Source organism: Falco punctatus (assembly GCF_963210335.1).
Source record: "Falco punctatus genome assembly, chromosome: 16".
Taxonomy (NCBI): domain Eukaryota; kingdom Metazoa; phylum Chordata; class Aves; order Falconiformes; family Falconidae; genus Falco; species Falco punctatus.
Window position 1 is genome coordinate 1,470,794 of NC_137596.1, and position 12,934 is coordinate 1,483,727.

A 12,934-nucleotide genomic window follows, 5' to 3' on the forward strand; every position below is an offset into this window, starting at 1 on the left:
GTCTGAACCTCAGAGACACTCACTTTGAAAAATGCTTAGGAAGGTTCTGACGACGAATTTAATCTGGTCTCGTTTATCTCCTCCTGCTCCTGGCGCAGTCACAACGGGTCTCCTGAGGCTTGAGCCGGGCTGGTGTGAGCAGCCGCCCCTTGCTGTCCGTGACGTCCTGCCTAGACGTTTTGAGCCTCCACACTTCCTGACATGGGCTTATTTTATCATAGGTGTTCCGTGTCTTTCTTGGCTGCTTGCAGGTTTCACTGGAAACAGTGAGTCTCCCCAGCACTGCTCAGTTCGTTGCCGTACACAATTCTGGGAAAAAATTGTGGGCCTCTTTCTTGTAAGCAACAACTTGAAACGCCGATGTGTTCTTTCTTCCCTCGCAGCCACCCTCAGCGATGCCAATCTGACGTGGTAGAGAAAAGCAAGAGCAGGAGGAGCACAAGGATGGGGCTGGAGCGGTCCTTGCCCCTCGTGGGGCTCCTGCTGTGTGTGGGTGAGTAGCGCTGGCCAGGAGCCCACGGGGACCAGAGGGGTGGCCACCCTGGGGCTGCAGGGGGGAGAGCAAAGCACAGGGGCGTGTGGCTGCTTTTACAAAGTACCTGCAGCCACATCTTCTGCAGCTGGCATGTACAGCGGCTGCTCTCCAGTGGGAGTGTTCCCCTCAGAGAGCAGGTTGCAGGGACAGAGAAACGGGGGTCCAGCAGTCCTAGGCTAGAGAAAGGAACCGGAGGTCCTCGGGAATTTTTGCTTGCTAGCTGATCCACCAAGACACTTGGTCTCCAAACGCCACGCGGCAGGGCTGGAGCTCGGTGCACTGCTTTATGCAGCGGTGTGAACTATAAAGTGCTGTGGCTTTAATTTTATTTTTATGCTTTGTTCGTCCACGTTTCCTAAACTGTTTTGTGACTGGAGGTAAATAACTTTGGATCAGTCTCACTGTGATATCATGGGAGTGGCAACAATTTCCATGTCACCCGTCTGAACTGACCAGCCTTCAGAAAGCTGGTTTAGGATGAAATGCAGAGTGTCTATCAAGACTATAAAGAAGCTGGTGACTATAAAAGTTAAGTTTGAAAGATAATTAAAAGATACTACAGTAAGACTGGAGCTACTCTGCCAATGTGCTGCAAACACCAACTGCTATTCCTTGAGAAGATTCAAAACATTTGGTTTAGCAATGGCCTGTTCTTTTTTCACATTTAAATTGGTCTTATATAAAGATAAAAAGCAACAGATCCACTTCTCTCCAGCCAAGTCCTATGCCTGTGGAATTTCAAATCTCTAATTTTGTTACAGGTAACTCCTATTGTAAAGCAAGCATGACCAGAGATGAGATGAGACAACAGTACTGAATACGGTTCATTCCTTTATTTATTTATGTTACTTTTTATTGACAAGTATCTTTAAAGCCAATCACAAGCCTGATTCACACCTCCCAAAAGCTGTTTCTGTAATACTCCAGCTCCTGAGACCTCAATGGAGCTACTTGTTTCCTACCAAGAGAGAAAAATCACAGCGATAAACTGCTTTATAGCATTAAAACATGCATCAGGGTCCAGTCCTCGTGCAGAGGACAGTGGTTCTTACTGCAGAACATGGTTACGATTTTCCAGCAGTCTTTGGTCCACGATAATAAAGCAAAATTGTTGAGTATACAGCTTGCAATAACCCCAAAACTGGGTCGGAAAATCATTCAATTTTCCATTCTGCGTTAGTCTGTGTTAAAAATGGCTTCCAAAGGAAAACACTTCATTTCAAAACAACATCCTGCCGCAGCTAACAGAATGCTTCTAATGCCTTTAGCACAAATATAGGAGTATAAACAACTCTTTCACGCAGCTGAGTTCAGGATTCCCTTGAAGTAGGAAAGGTGTGTGATACCAGTAGCTAAATTACTTAATATTTACTATTCTTTCTTTTGTAGCTGGCACTGCAGCTCAGCAGGGTAAGTGTATTTTATCAGCATTCTTAACTTTTAGTATAATAAAAAGGCCAACTATGTCTCATGAGTGAGGACTAAAAGCCACATAGAAATATTTGAATTTTGCAAATATTGTAGGATAGGAAGAAATTCGGGTTCATTAACTGTAACTGATCTCACTGACTTGAAAAGCTGGTTGTTGTGAATTGTCCTGAATTATTGCTAGTGATTGCCAAGCAGGGTTGGGCATTTTCCAACAGCAACAAGCAGTAAGGTAGTAGTGGGCCAATTTGTTAACACTTATTATTCTCTCCTTTGCAGATGATATTGAAGCACAGGAGGGTAAGTGTATTTTACCAGCATTCTTATCTATTTAGCATGATAAAAAGACTGCAAATGCTTCACAGGTGAGGACTAAAAGGCAGAGAGAAATATTTGAGTTTAAGCAGTATTTTAGGAGGAAAAAGATTCCTGTTATGTGCTGCTATCATCACCAACCAGAAAAATCAGCTATAACGAGTTGCCCCTAATTGCCATTAGTGGTCTGCAAGATGGGTTGGCCATTTGCAGAGAGCAGCAAGCACATGGATAAACAGAACGATGCATGCCAGGTGGCCAGGCTGTCTGACAGAGGTGGAGCACTGTGTGATGGTTTTGATACTGTTTGGCATTGCAAAGTGTAGGTGTAAAAAACTGAAGAAAAACATGCATGTGGAAGACAGGTGTGCAGGGCATTTTTTTATATAATTTACATTACTACATGAAATCAAAGATTTTGCAGAGCAAACTGTCATGGTGGGATCAAGGGTGGGCAGGGAAGCTGTTTGTAATGCTGGTTTCCCTTCTCGTTGGCTCATCTTCCAATAAAGAATTCCTGGTGGAGATTTCTGGAACCACGGTGACTATCACATGTCCCTTGACTGAAGTCAGAATGTCCTGGGAGTTATTCGGGACACCAGCACCCAGCCACGAGAGAAAGTATGTTATAGAGAATCACGACAGCTCTCCCGGCTACGTGAGCTGTTCGGCAGGTGAAAAGAAGTATGAAATGTACCTGAATGTCAGAGGTGAGTGACAAAGCAGCCTACGGGCTAAAGATGAAGTCTGCACATTTCAGTGATTGATATTAGGAACTGAGACCGGATTTTCAGGGCTGGGTGAATGCAACTCTGCTGAGGCCATTCCCGCTGTATGTGGAAGTAAAAGGGTCCGAGAGCACATTTTTGGCAGAAGGAATCACCCCGTTTTCTACGCCTTTCCCTTCTGCAGTCCTCAGGCTGGCTGCGGGTCAATGGGTCCCATGTATACACTGCGCTAATCTCTTCTACGGCTTCTGCCGTGCTGCAGGGCAAGAGCAATGTCTGGCTCAAGGGCCAGAGGCATTTCTTCTCTCGCAGAGTGGAAACCTCCCATCTGGAGCACACAGCCTGTGACCCATCGGCTGGGGGGAGTTTACCCCCACCCTGACAGAGTGATTTAAGCCTCTGAGCCATTTGAAATTTGGGCAGCTGCTTGCTCTGCATTCAGGGCTGAAGAGTCCAGAGCAGGCAGAGGGGGCGGGGGGGCAATGATCTGGGAGATGTTTTGCACCCTTGGGCTCAGGCCATGCAAACAGCAGAGGTAGCGGAGGAGGTTGCACATGCCAGCCTCCTGGTTGTGCCTGTCTGCAGACCGAAGTGGTGGGATGGAGCGGGCTGTGCTGTCCCCCTTCCCTTCTGTTTGCTCGTTTCTTCTTCCCACCCAGAGCTGTATCTCTTCTAGCACTGAGCAGGTGAGAGAGACCTGGGCTTTCCTTGCTTGGAAAGGAAGGGTGCCGGTCCCTGAGCACCTTCATCTCTCCTCTCGGCAGTATGCGCAAACTGTGAGGAGCTGGATGCCTTGGCAGTGACAGGGATCATCACTGCGGATCTTCTCATCACCTTCGGGGTTCTGATTCTCGTCTATTACTTCAGCAAAGACAGGAAGGGGAGAGCGAGTGCTGGCGCTGGCAGTCGGCCACGAGGTACGAGCCATTTCAGGGCTGTCTGCTCCCTGTGGCATCCGCTGAGCTCTGAATTAAGCACTTGCCCCTGCTGGGTGATGGAGCATCCACTGTTTCCCCCAAGCCTCCAATACCTTGCCAAACAGTGCTCCTGCTTGCCACATCTGTTGCTCCGGGCTGCCTTCTTGTACAGGATGGATGTGGCTGCCGTGTTGTGTCATAGGCTTTCTGCCCATAGGAAACCATTTCACAGGCTGCTGTGCAGCAGCCTCGAGTCTGTGCTGAAGCAAACTGTGCGGCGCGTGCTCAGCTTGCAAGTGTAGCTGCAAACCCAGCCTGGCCCTGGCCCGCTCAGCTGCTGTCTCAGGCAATCAAAGACCAAGAATTATGGCCCCTCACAGAACATGTAATCAGAAATTACGGCGTTATTAAAACCATAAATTTGAATTTCTGGCCTCTGAGGTCATGGTTTGGTGACCCAGTGGGTCCAGCAGTGGGGCTTATGGGTTATAGATGCTGGGGTAAAGTGATGCAGAGTGCTGACCTCATGATGCCAGTTCAGATTTGTTCAAGAAGTGTTGGCGGTGACATTTGGAGCAGGAGGCTGCCAGCCAGCCAAATACCATAGGTACTCACCAGCCAGGCTTTGTGCACATCGGGCACTGCCACTTTTACCTGAGCATCTACAAAGCTGATATAAATCTTTTAGCAAGTCTAAATTCCCTGTTGTGTGCTTAGCGTGCATGTTGTGTGCTGGGTTCAGCAGAAATGTGATGAGGCGTTCGTGCCTGTGCAGCTTGCTGCGGCAGAGGAGGATGGATTTGGTGTCTGTACTGTGGAGCCATAGCCTGGGTGTTATGGCATAAGCACAGCTTACGGGGTTTTCTTGTTTTCAAGTATTTCTTCACCACCAGGAAAGCTAGAAATTTACCTTTTCCAAAAGAAAGCTGATTCCCTCCTAAATGATCATCATCATAATAATAATAATAAAAAAACAAACCCAAACCCAATGCACCAGTTGGGTCTTTAAAAGCTCTAAGCTCATAACAAAGCCATGTGTGGTGACCCATGGTATGCATTACCCTGTGATCACTTCCGTGAAAGCCCCTCGTGCTGTGTTATCTGAGCCACCACCAAGGATGACCTCCTGCCTCTGTTGCAGGTCAGAAGACGCAGCGTCCTCCCCCTGTTCCAAACCCGGACTATGAGGTACGGAGCACCTGCATCTTTTCCATTCTCTTGCTGCTTGGGGAGGGATAGCCAGCACTGGGCAGCTGTAGCATTTATCCTTTTTGTTCCTTTGAAGAAGCATCCAGTCAACCTCCAAGCTTTCCCGGGAGGGGAGGAAAAAGGTGGTGCGGTTGGAGCCCCTTTTCCTGGTGCTGCCACAGGGAGCTGGGGCAGAGCAGCAGCTTCCAGCACACTGTGCACGCTGCCTGAGCAGCACTGCACTGGCGTGCTCGGTTGTGGTTTTCTCCACGCATGGTGTGGACCGAGACTCTGGTGGTGTTTGAGGCTGTCTGAAATAAGGATTCCCAAACTAACATCTCTGCTGTTCCCACAGCCCATCCGGAAAGGCCAGCGGGAAGTGTATGCAGGCCTGGAATCCAGGGGCTTCTGAAATTCCCATGGATTTCAGGTTGGAAAACAGCAGCAGTTCTGCCCGGCTGGGTACTGCTCCTCTGCAGGCTTGCTGAGACCCCGGGGGTCTGGGGTAAGCCAGGCAGCTACCCGGGACAGGCGCCCTGCTGCCATCCGCTGTCCCACCCTGATGTGCGCCTTCAGCCTTCGGTTTGATATTAGAGAAAAGAAACGAATAAGCACATTGGCAAGAGAAGTTTTCCTTCTCATTAAAGGACTGCAGCCTCACTGGCGGTTCCTGGCCTCCTTTTCCTTCACACTTTTCTCTCTGCTCCGGTTGCACGCTCTGGTTTTCCCTCCCTTCCATTTAATTTCTGCCTGGAGTGCCTCCACTTGCTCCCCGTGTCTCCCTGGGTGGCTAGTGGGCGAAGGGGAGTCCTTCCCAGGACGACTGGCCTCTGACCTTGTCCCCCTCTCACGTTCATAACTCACCTTCATTCTGCTGTCCTGGACTTTAACAAAAGGAACTGAGGCAGTCAGCATAATAAAAACAAAATGGTACATTTTCATAGAAAAGCCACTGCTTTGAATGAAAATATTTCAAAGAGAGCAGTTTTTCCTTTAAAAAACACGAGCATTCATACCCATATGTGCGGACCGACCTGTCCATCCCCCAGCCCCTCTCCTGCAGGAAATGAGTGGGGCCGAGTACCACCCTGCACCCAGTGACCTCTGTGTCTCAGACCTTTGGCAGAGCATCCTCACAGGGTCACGTGAAGATCTGGCACTTTCCCAAGCCATCTGAAAGCCTCCTATTAGGAAATCTAAGTGCTTGGCTTAAATCTTTGTCGCTGTTGAATAGTGGGGCTCTTTGATATTTCAGCTAAGGTTTGAAGCCCCATTTAGCAACCGAGTGCCAGCCTTGCAGTCTGACTGGGGCAGCACAAGAGGGATTTTCATGTTTCCCAGACTGGAACTGAGACCCTTTGGCTCAGCCCCAGGACTGGCATTCTGCTCTGCAACGGCTGCTTCACTGGAACCGAAATGAATGCATTGCAGCCACAGAGATAAAGTGCAGGACCTACACAATCCAAAAGAGCATGAAACCCTTTTGCTAAGCTGTCCTTTGCATCCCAGAGACTTCACGGACTCCGTTTTTATGGATATTCTATAGCGTAGTCCAGGATAAACACATTTCTTTGAGTGCGTTGTACCCTAAGGGGTGTACAAGTACATTTGCTGGAGGAGTTTCATTTTCCAGAGCTGTCGCTCTTAGAGATGCTTGTCCTTTTGATGCTTAGAGATTTGTCCTTTGCTGCTGCCCTTTCTCTCCTCATTTCAGCTCTGTAACTTGAGTTCTGCCTGGGTTCTGTTAGGAAGACAGCAGGCCTATTCGCCACGGGTAAAGATCCGTTTTAACTTTTTTATATACATTTAAAAACTGTAATATATTAATAAAATGGGAGACAGCACCCCCAGGTATGCATTGCGAAAGATTTCCTCTGTGGTTTTGTCTCTATTAAAGAAAAACTCTTTCCCTTAAGGGGACTTCTCAGGTCAGGAGTAGTCTGAGAGAGTGAGAGCTTCTGTGGGTCTGTGTTGACTCACCTGGCAGCAGCCTACGCGGGGTCCAGGCGCAGGCTGTGCCGGCGTGGTGGGGGCACAGCTACACATCCAAAAGTGCAGTGCTGTGCCCAGGGGAGGGGACCTGAGAGTGGGCTAGGAGCAACAGGAGCTGGGCAGTGGCGTGGGGGTGGCTATCTGGGGGCAAGTGAAACAGCTGAGGTCCCACACGCTTAACAAACCGCTTTCAAATCTGCCTGATTTTAAAAGCTGTGGCTTCCAAAGCATCAGCCACGGGACAGGTAGTAACTTAAGAAGGAATCCAAGAGATGCTGCGGTGCCTGGGAACATTTCTGGTCTAACATGAGCTGGGCGAGCCCCGTTTCTGTTGCTCTGTAGAGCAACAACTCTGAAGGAAGGAAGCAGCAGCAGTGATGGGGGCTGGGGGTGGTTTAACCCTTGAATTTCAGAATGGGGAGATAAACACCCAGCAAGTTTCATGCTTCAGAGTGCTGTACTTACCGTGCAGGATGTGGTTTTAAAGGGAGCACAGCTGGGTTCGCCATACAAGGCGCTAAACGTCTAGGAGGGAGATTGCAAGATAAAAAGACCACTAACCCCTGGCAGCTCTAAAACCACTCTGGGCCACGTTCTCAGCTTCTGCAAAACATCACTGCACCGGGGATGCTTGCTTAGCCCAGCCGTACGGCCCATTGCCACGAATGGGCTGTGAGACACTCGGACCACTCCGGGTGTACAAGGTCTAAATTTTGCTTCAAGCTGCACCCTGGTGCTTTGGACATCATTTACGGGGCTGCGTGTTTGCTCCAGCTTGTGCCATCCCATGCTCTCCTTATCTCGGTGGGATCAGCACCCATCCAGCGACAACACTTCCTTGCCTCTGTGCTTAGCTGTGTTACAGAAATGTTTTCTTTGTCCTCCCAAGGGTGAGGTGCTGAGGAGCCTCTCAGAGTAGAGGAGTTGTAAAGGTTGCCTCTGCTGGCTCTTTGATCGGTGCAGAGCATACCTACTCACTGCCCCCGGTTTCTCCTGCTCTTGGGGTGTGGCAAGCCACCTTCGAGAGCTGATGGTGGTGAAAGCCCACCAACTGAGCAGTTTGTTGCTCACTTTTTTTATAAGGTCCTACCCAGATGGCTTTACAGAGCGAAGGTGGGTATTGGCATATTCTACCTGCGACAGCAATATCAGGCTCACCCTTCACTGGAGCAAGCTAGGGCAGAAAAAACACCAAGACATTATTCTGCTGCTGCGAAGAGCAAAACGTTGTTGCGTAAAGAGCCGAGATCGTAGGAGAACAGGCCCTTGGCTTGTTCGCTGTCCGCAAGGCTGGTCACACACCGGTTCCCGTAAAAGCACGTGGGGTGCACCCGCAGCTTTGCACAGCCTGCATGGTGTTTGCTGTGTCAGATGTGTCAAAGATTTGTGGCCAGTTTTTATCAAGTATTAACTCTTTTGGTGCTTAATTTATACTACTGAGCCACAAGGCAATTCACAGCCTGGTACTCTCTAAAGCCTGTCACCTGGATTTTTAGAAAAGCAGGAAAAACACAACTTACAGTTGTGTACAACCGGCACACGGAGGGTGACCTGGTTTCTGAGGTTTCGAGCTGCTATCTGATCCCCTGTTACCTGCCTCCTGTTTTGGGCCACATGAGCTGTTTCTGCTCCGAGCAGGGGAGCGGCGACCTTGCCAGGAGGAGCAGGGAGACCCCCGTGCTGCTCAGTGTCTGACAAGGTGGTTGAGCTGGGAAAGGCTCTGAAATTGCGTGCACTGGCTAGTGAGCCTGAAAGAGGGGTTGCCAATGCCTGGCCACAAAGGCGAGTTGCTCTCCGGTGGGCTGCAGAGGCAGAGGAGGGTGGCAGAGCCCCCCAGGAACATCGGGGGTGCAGGGGGTGTGGGCTGCCTCTGGCCTTCGCTGCCTGGCCAACCCTGCTGCCACGTGTTTTGCATGATCTCTGCTGCAGTTTTCATCCTCTCTGCTGTTTCCATTTCCTCTTTGAGGCCAGCCCCCCGTGAGCCTTTCTGGGGAGCCAGCGCAGCTTGCTGCTGTGCTCACGCTTCACCCCCCTAAGCACCGAGGCACCCTGCAGCCTGGCCGGGTGCCCGGGACCCGGCAACTCCTTGCGGTTTGGAGACTGCAATTAGATGCCAACCCCTGCACGCACAGCAGAAATGCCCTTCCTGCCAGCCCCCCAGCTCTGAGGCATGCAGGCACCTTGCAGGGGTGACGCAGACCCTGCTGAGTGTCGCTGTGCTCCTGGTGCTCCTGCTCCACATTCTGGAAAAGGAGTTAAATGACACAAAGCCTCTGCTAGCTTCACAAGGTCCCCCATCCTCACCTCCAGCAACGGACTCGGATGCCATGTTGATCCTGACATGCAGAGGTGGCACAGGCATGGGCACCTGCCTGCACTGGCACAGCAGTGTCCTACGGGGACAGGCAGGAGCCATACGGCTCTGCGGGCACGCTGCACCCAGCACGCGCCACCCCCAGCGACTGCACGGCCTCCCCAGCCTCAACACAACCATGGAGCAGGGAGGCTATGGGACAGGTTTGTCTTTAATGAGAGGAATACAGAGAAGTGCAAGAGGCCATGCAAAGAGCGGAGCGCTACGAGCAGCCCACCCTGGCAATGAGCCGGAGGGCTCTCTAGGCAAAATCCCGCACTGCCTTCTGCTAGCAGGGAGCTTACGAAGGCAGGCACAGGGCAGGGTACCAGTGCCCTGGGGCGCTGGCGGTGGCTTTACTGTAAAATCCTGGTGTGAAGGAGTCCCAAGCCCCAGCATCTTCCCACTTCACTTTCGGGCCTTGGCAGGTGCCAGCTGGCTGTACTGTTCATCATCCCGCTCGCCCAGGGGCTAGGAGGAAAAAAAGGTGAGATGAACTACAGCCGTGTCTGTCCAGCCCTGGGAGGGAGGGTACAGGGAAAGCTGGCCCAGCCCTCTCTTGGACAAGCTTTTGGCAAACTCTCCCTCCCCACATGCAGAGATTAACAGCTCCAGAGGGTCAGAGGCAGGGGGTGGGTGAGCGTGACCCGTCCTCTGGGTCACTCAGGGGCAGGCAGCTGCGAATGCCCCCACATAGAGCAACCTCCAACACAGCTCAGTGCCTCAAGGCACTGAGTACCCCCCAGCCGTGGTGCCATCATGGTCACACCGGTCCCACCATGCAGCCCCACACCACACAGAGGTGCTGATGCACACACACAAACACACACGTGCATCCATGCTCACCTGGTAAAGCTGCTCGTTGGCAATCAGGTTCTGCCTGTCAGAAGCTAAATAAAGAAAGAAGGTGGTCAAGGATCAGGGCAGTGGGGTGAACAATTGCAACCAAATCCAAGCAGCCAGCTACTCTCAGCCCTGTGCTTTTACTTCCTCTCGGAGGCTGGGCGGAAAGCCCCTGCACGGCCTCCGATGTCCCTGTGTCACCAGCTGCTGTCCCTGGGATGATGTTTTGGTTAACCTTGTGCATGCACTGGCTTCTACTGGGAAGCCAAGCTAGAGGCAGGAAGGGTATGTGGAGCGCTCACGTGGATTCCTACCCCAGACATGCCGGGTGCTGCCTGCAGCTTGCAGTGACTGGGCTCTGTGGGCAGTGATGGAAAGTCCCTGGGTACCAGGCAGCTCCTGGAGATGCCCAGGCACCTCCCGTCCCCACCTGTGGGCAGCCAGCGGGGTTCTCCGCTCACCTCGTGACATGCGTCCCTTGTCCTGGCCAGTGATGCAATACACGGCAACTGCCAGGAAGATGGTGGCAACCACATCTGCGACCACGATCCCCGAGATGGTGGGAGCATCCACTTCGATGCAGTTCTGGCACACTGGAAGCCCGAACAGACACACACTCAAAGCGGGGCCACGACCAGGACCCTGCCCCGTGGCCACCTCCACCCTGCTGCCAGGTCCAGCCCGAGCCCAAAGTGCTCAGCCAGCTCCACCAGTCCGGGCAGGCTCCCAGTCCCAGGGCAAGAGAGACCAGGGATTAAATCTGGCTTGCTACGTGACCCAAGGCAGCGGTGCGAGCTGCCACGTGTCCCAGCGCTGAGGGCCGGCCACAGCAGGGCCAGCGAGCGGCTAGTGGCGAGGCAGCAGGAGTGCCGGTTACAGCACTATAGAGCTCTCATGGGGACACCAGAAGCTGGGGAAGGTGCAGCTTGGCTGTTCCCAAAGGCAACCGGGCACAGGAGCTGGCAGGACCTCCACAAACTGATGGAGCCACCCTCAAACCCTGGGAGATCAGTAGTTCCCTCAGAAATGTGCTTGGGTGAGCAGTTCTGGCTCTAGAAACTAGGTTTGCAACACTTACTTCGATAGTGCACCTGGAAGGGGGGGCTTGTCTTTCCATTTTCTGTTTCACACGCATAAGTGCCTCTGGGATCGTCATACGCTGTACCCAAATCCAGCTGGGTTGCGTTTGCTATCATATCCCCATTTTTCAGCCAGATGATTGGACCTCGGCTGCTTGTTTCACAGTGCAGGAACACCTTCCCACTGGCTTCTTTCACCTTTACTTTCTGTCCTGCAAAAAAAAGAAGAGGAGAGCAGAGCTTCACAGCTGCGTTCTCAAACCCCACGGTGGTACAGAACTCAAGAGATCTCATTCACGGAGACGGCTAGTGCAGAGAGCATCACACTGGGCCGTCCCCCGAGCAGTGGAAAGGACGCTGCAAACAAAAAAACTCTGGAAAAAAACAGACTACCCAGCGGAAACGCAGATAAGTGTTCGGCTGGTGGTTACATTAACGCGGCTCTGGGTAGTTTAGAGATCCAGATTCCCTTACAGTGAAAACTAACTGGAACCAGGCGTCCACCCGAACCCCATGCAGGCTGTATGTGTGTGAGCCGCATCCCGCACACGGATTGCATTGGTATTAAAGTGCAACTGCGACGAGAGACAGTTCAATAGAAAGTGAAATGTTTTCACGAGCAGGGACAGGAGCTGAGCCCAAATGGGGAGACAAAAACCCATTTGGGTTTTTACCCCCTAGTAAAAACCAACTTTGGTGGAAAGCATGCCAAAAAACCACACTGAATTCCCTCCTTGGCCCAAAGACTTCAGTCTGCAAATGGAGAGTAGATTTGCCGTCTCGTTTGCGAGCGGCGGAGCAGAGCACAGAACGCAACCTCCCCGTGCATGTTTGTGCCGGGCACAAAGCCCACGGCTGCTTCGGTCTGACACCACGGTTCCACCAAGCCCGACTTGCCATGGCCCGTCATTGCAGGTCTGAGCTGCCACAGACGGCCACGGCGCCACGCACAAGCTCCGGGCTGTCACGGCAGTGGTCTAGGGCAGGCACACCGCTCAGCACCACCTCGTCCCCAGGAACGGCCGCACTGATTCACTCCCTTCTCCCCATCGATGTTTATGAACCGCTCACCGAGGCGCCACGACGGTGACCCCCGGCGAGCGGCGGGACCTGCTTCCCGGCCACCCTGCGAGCCCCCGGGATAAGCACCAAGGGTGACAGTCCCCACGGCCCATGGTGACGTGTGCGGGACCAGCCGCAGCCTCGCCATCTGTGCGGGGTCCTGTGGGCGCGCCACGCCGGGGGGGCACCACGTGCCACACGGCCCCGGCCCCGTTAGGGTGTCTGGCACCCAGGGACTTACCTCGGACCCCCCAGCTCACCACGGCCAGGCTGGCAACGAGCACCCAGGCACCCAGGGTCCTTCCCCTCTGCATGGCGCAGGTGGTGGCGGCTGGGCACCCTGCCCAGGGAGAGGATGGAGCGCGCTCCTCACCGCCAGGCGCCCCAGGTGCCGGATGCCGGGGCTGGAGCCGCCCCCCCCAGCACCCGAGGGTGTCGGAGGCGCCCTGGGCCTGCCTCCTCGCCCCAGCCACGACACCCACAGAAGGGCAGGG

The 12,934-nt window shown here is 52.8% G+C and overlaps 2 protein-coding genes across 3 annotated transcripts; one reads left to right on the plus strand and one right to left on the minus strand.

The window, feature by feature from the left end:
* The first annotated feature begins 108 nt into the window (after positions 1-108).
* On the plus strand, positions 109-5,771 carry CD3E (CD3 epsilon subunit of T-cell receptor complex). 2 transcript variants are annotated; one of them, XM_080366730.1, is made up of 8 exons: positions 109-266; positions 384-493; positions 1,925-1,945; positions 2,243-2,263; positions 2,791-2,988; positions 3,771-3,923; positions 5,065-5,111; positions 5,467-5,771. In XM_080366730.1, exons 1-8 carry the CDS (start codon positions 202-204, stop codon positions 5,521-5,523), a joined length of 672 nt encoding a protein of 223 aa, XP_080222856.1. In that variant the 5' UTR covers positions 109-201; the 3' UTR covers positions 5,524-5,771. The 2 variants fall into 2 exon arrangements, with proteins under 2 accessions (XP_080222856.1, XP_080222857.1); XM_080366731.1 differs by having other exon boundaries at positions 252-289.
* A 3,839-nt stretch (positions 5,772-9,610) lies between these two features.
* CD3D (CD3 delta subunit of T-cell receptor complex) lies at positions 9,611-12,904 on the minus strand. Its single transcript, XM_080366733.1, has 5 exons — positions 12,682-12,904; positions 11,378-11,590; positions 10,761-10,892; positions 10,303-10,346; positions 9,611-9,927 (listed from the first exon to the last, which is right to left on the minus strand). Exons 1-5 carry the CDS (start codon positions 12,752-12,754, stop codon positions 9,865-9,867), a joined length of 525 nt encoding a protein of 174 aa, XP_080222859.1. The 5' UTR covers positions 12,755-12,904; the 3' UTR covers positions 9,611-9,864.
* Between the last annotated feature and the right edge of the window lie 30 nt (positions 12,905-12,934).

Coding starts and splice junctions, on each gene's coding strand:
- CD3D (XM_080366733.1), bottom strand. CDS start 12,754: ATGCAGAGGGGAAGGACCCTGGGTGCCTGGGTGCTCGTTGCCAGCCTG. Junction 10,893..11,377: donor CTTCCAGGTGCACTATCGAA/GTAAGTGTTGCA, acceptor TCGGGCTTCCAG/TGTGCCAGAACTGCATCGAA. Junction 10,347..10,760: donor CAAGGGACGCATGTCACGAG/GTGAGCGGAGAA, acceptor TTCTTTATTTAG/CTTCTGACAGGCAGAACCTG.
- CD3E (XM_080366730.1), top strand. CDS start 202: ATGGGCTTATTTTATCATAGGTGTTCCGTGTCTTTCTTGGCTGCTTGC. Junction 494..1,924: donor GGGGCTCCTGCTGTGTGTGG/GTGAGTAGCGCT, acceptor TTTCTTTTGTAG/CTGGCACTGCAGCTCAGCAG. Junction 2,264..2,790: donor TGATATTGAAGCACAGGAGG/GTAAGTGTATTT, acceptor CTTCCAATAAAG/AATTCCTGGTGGAGATTTCT.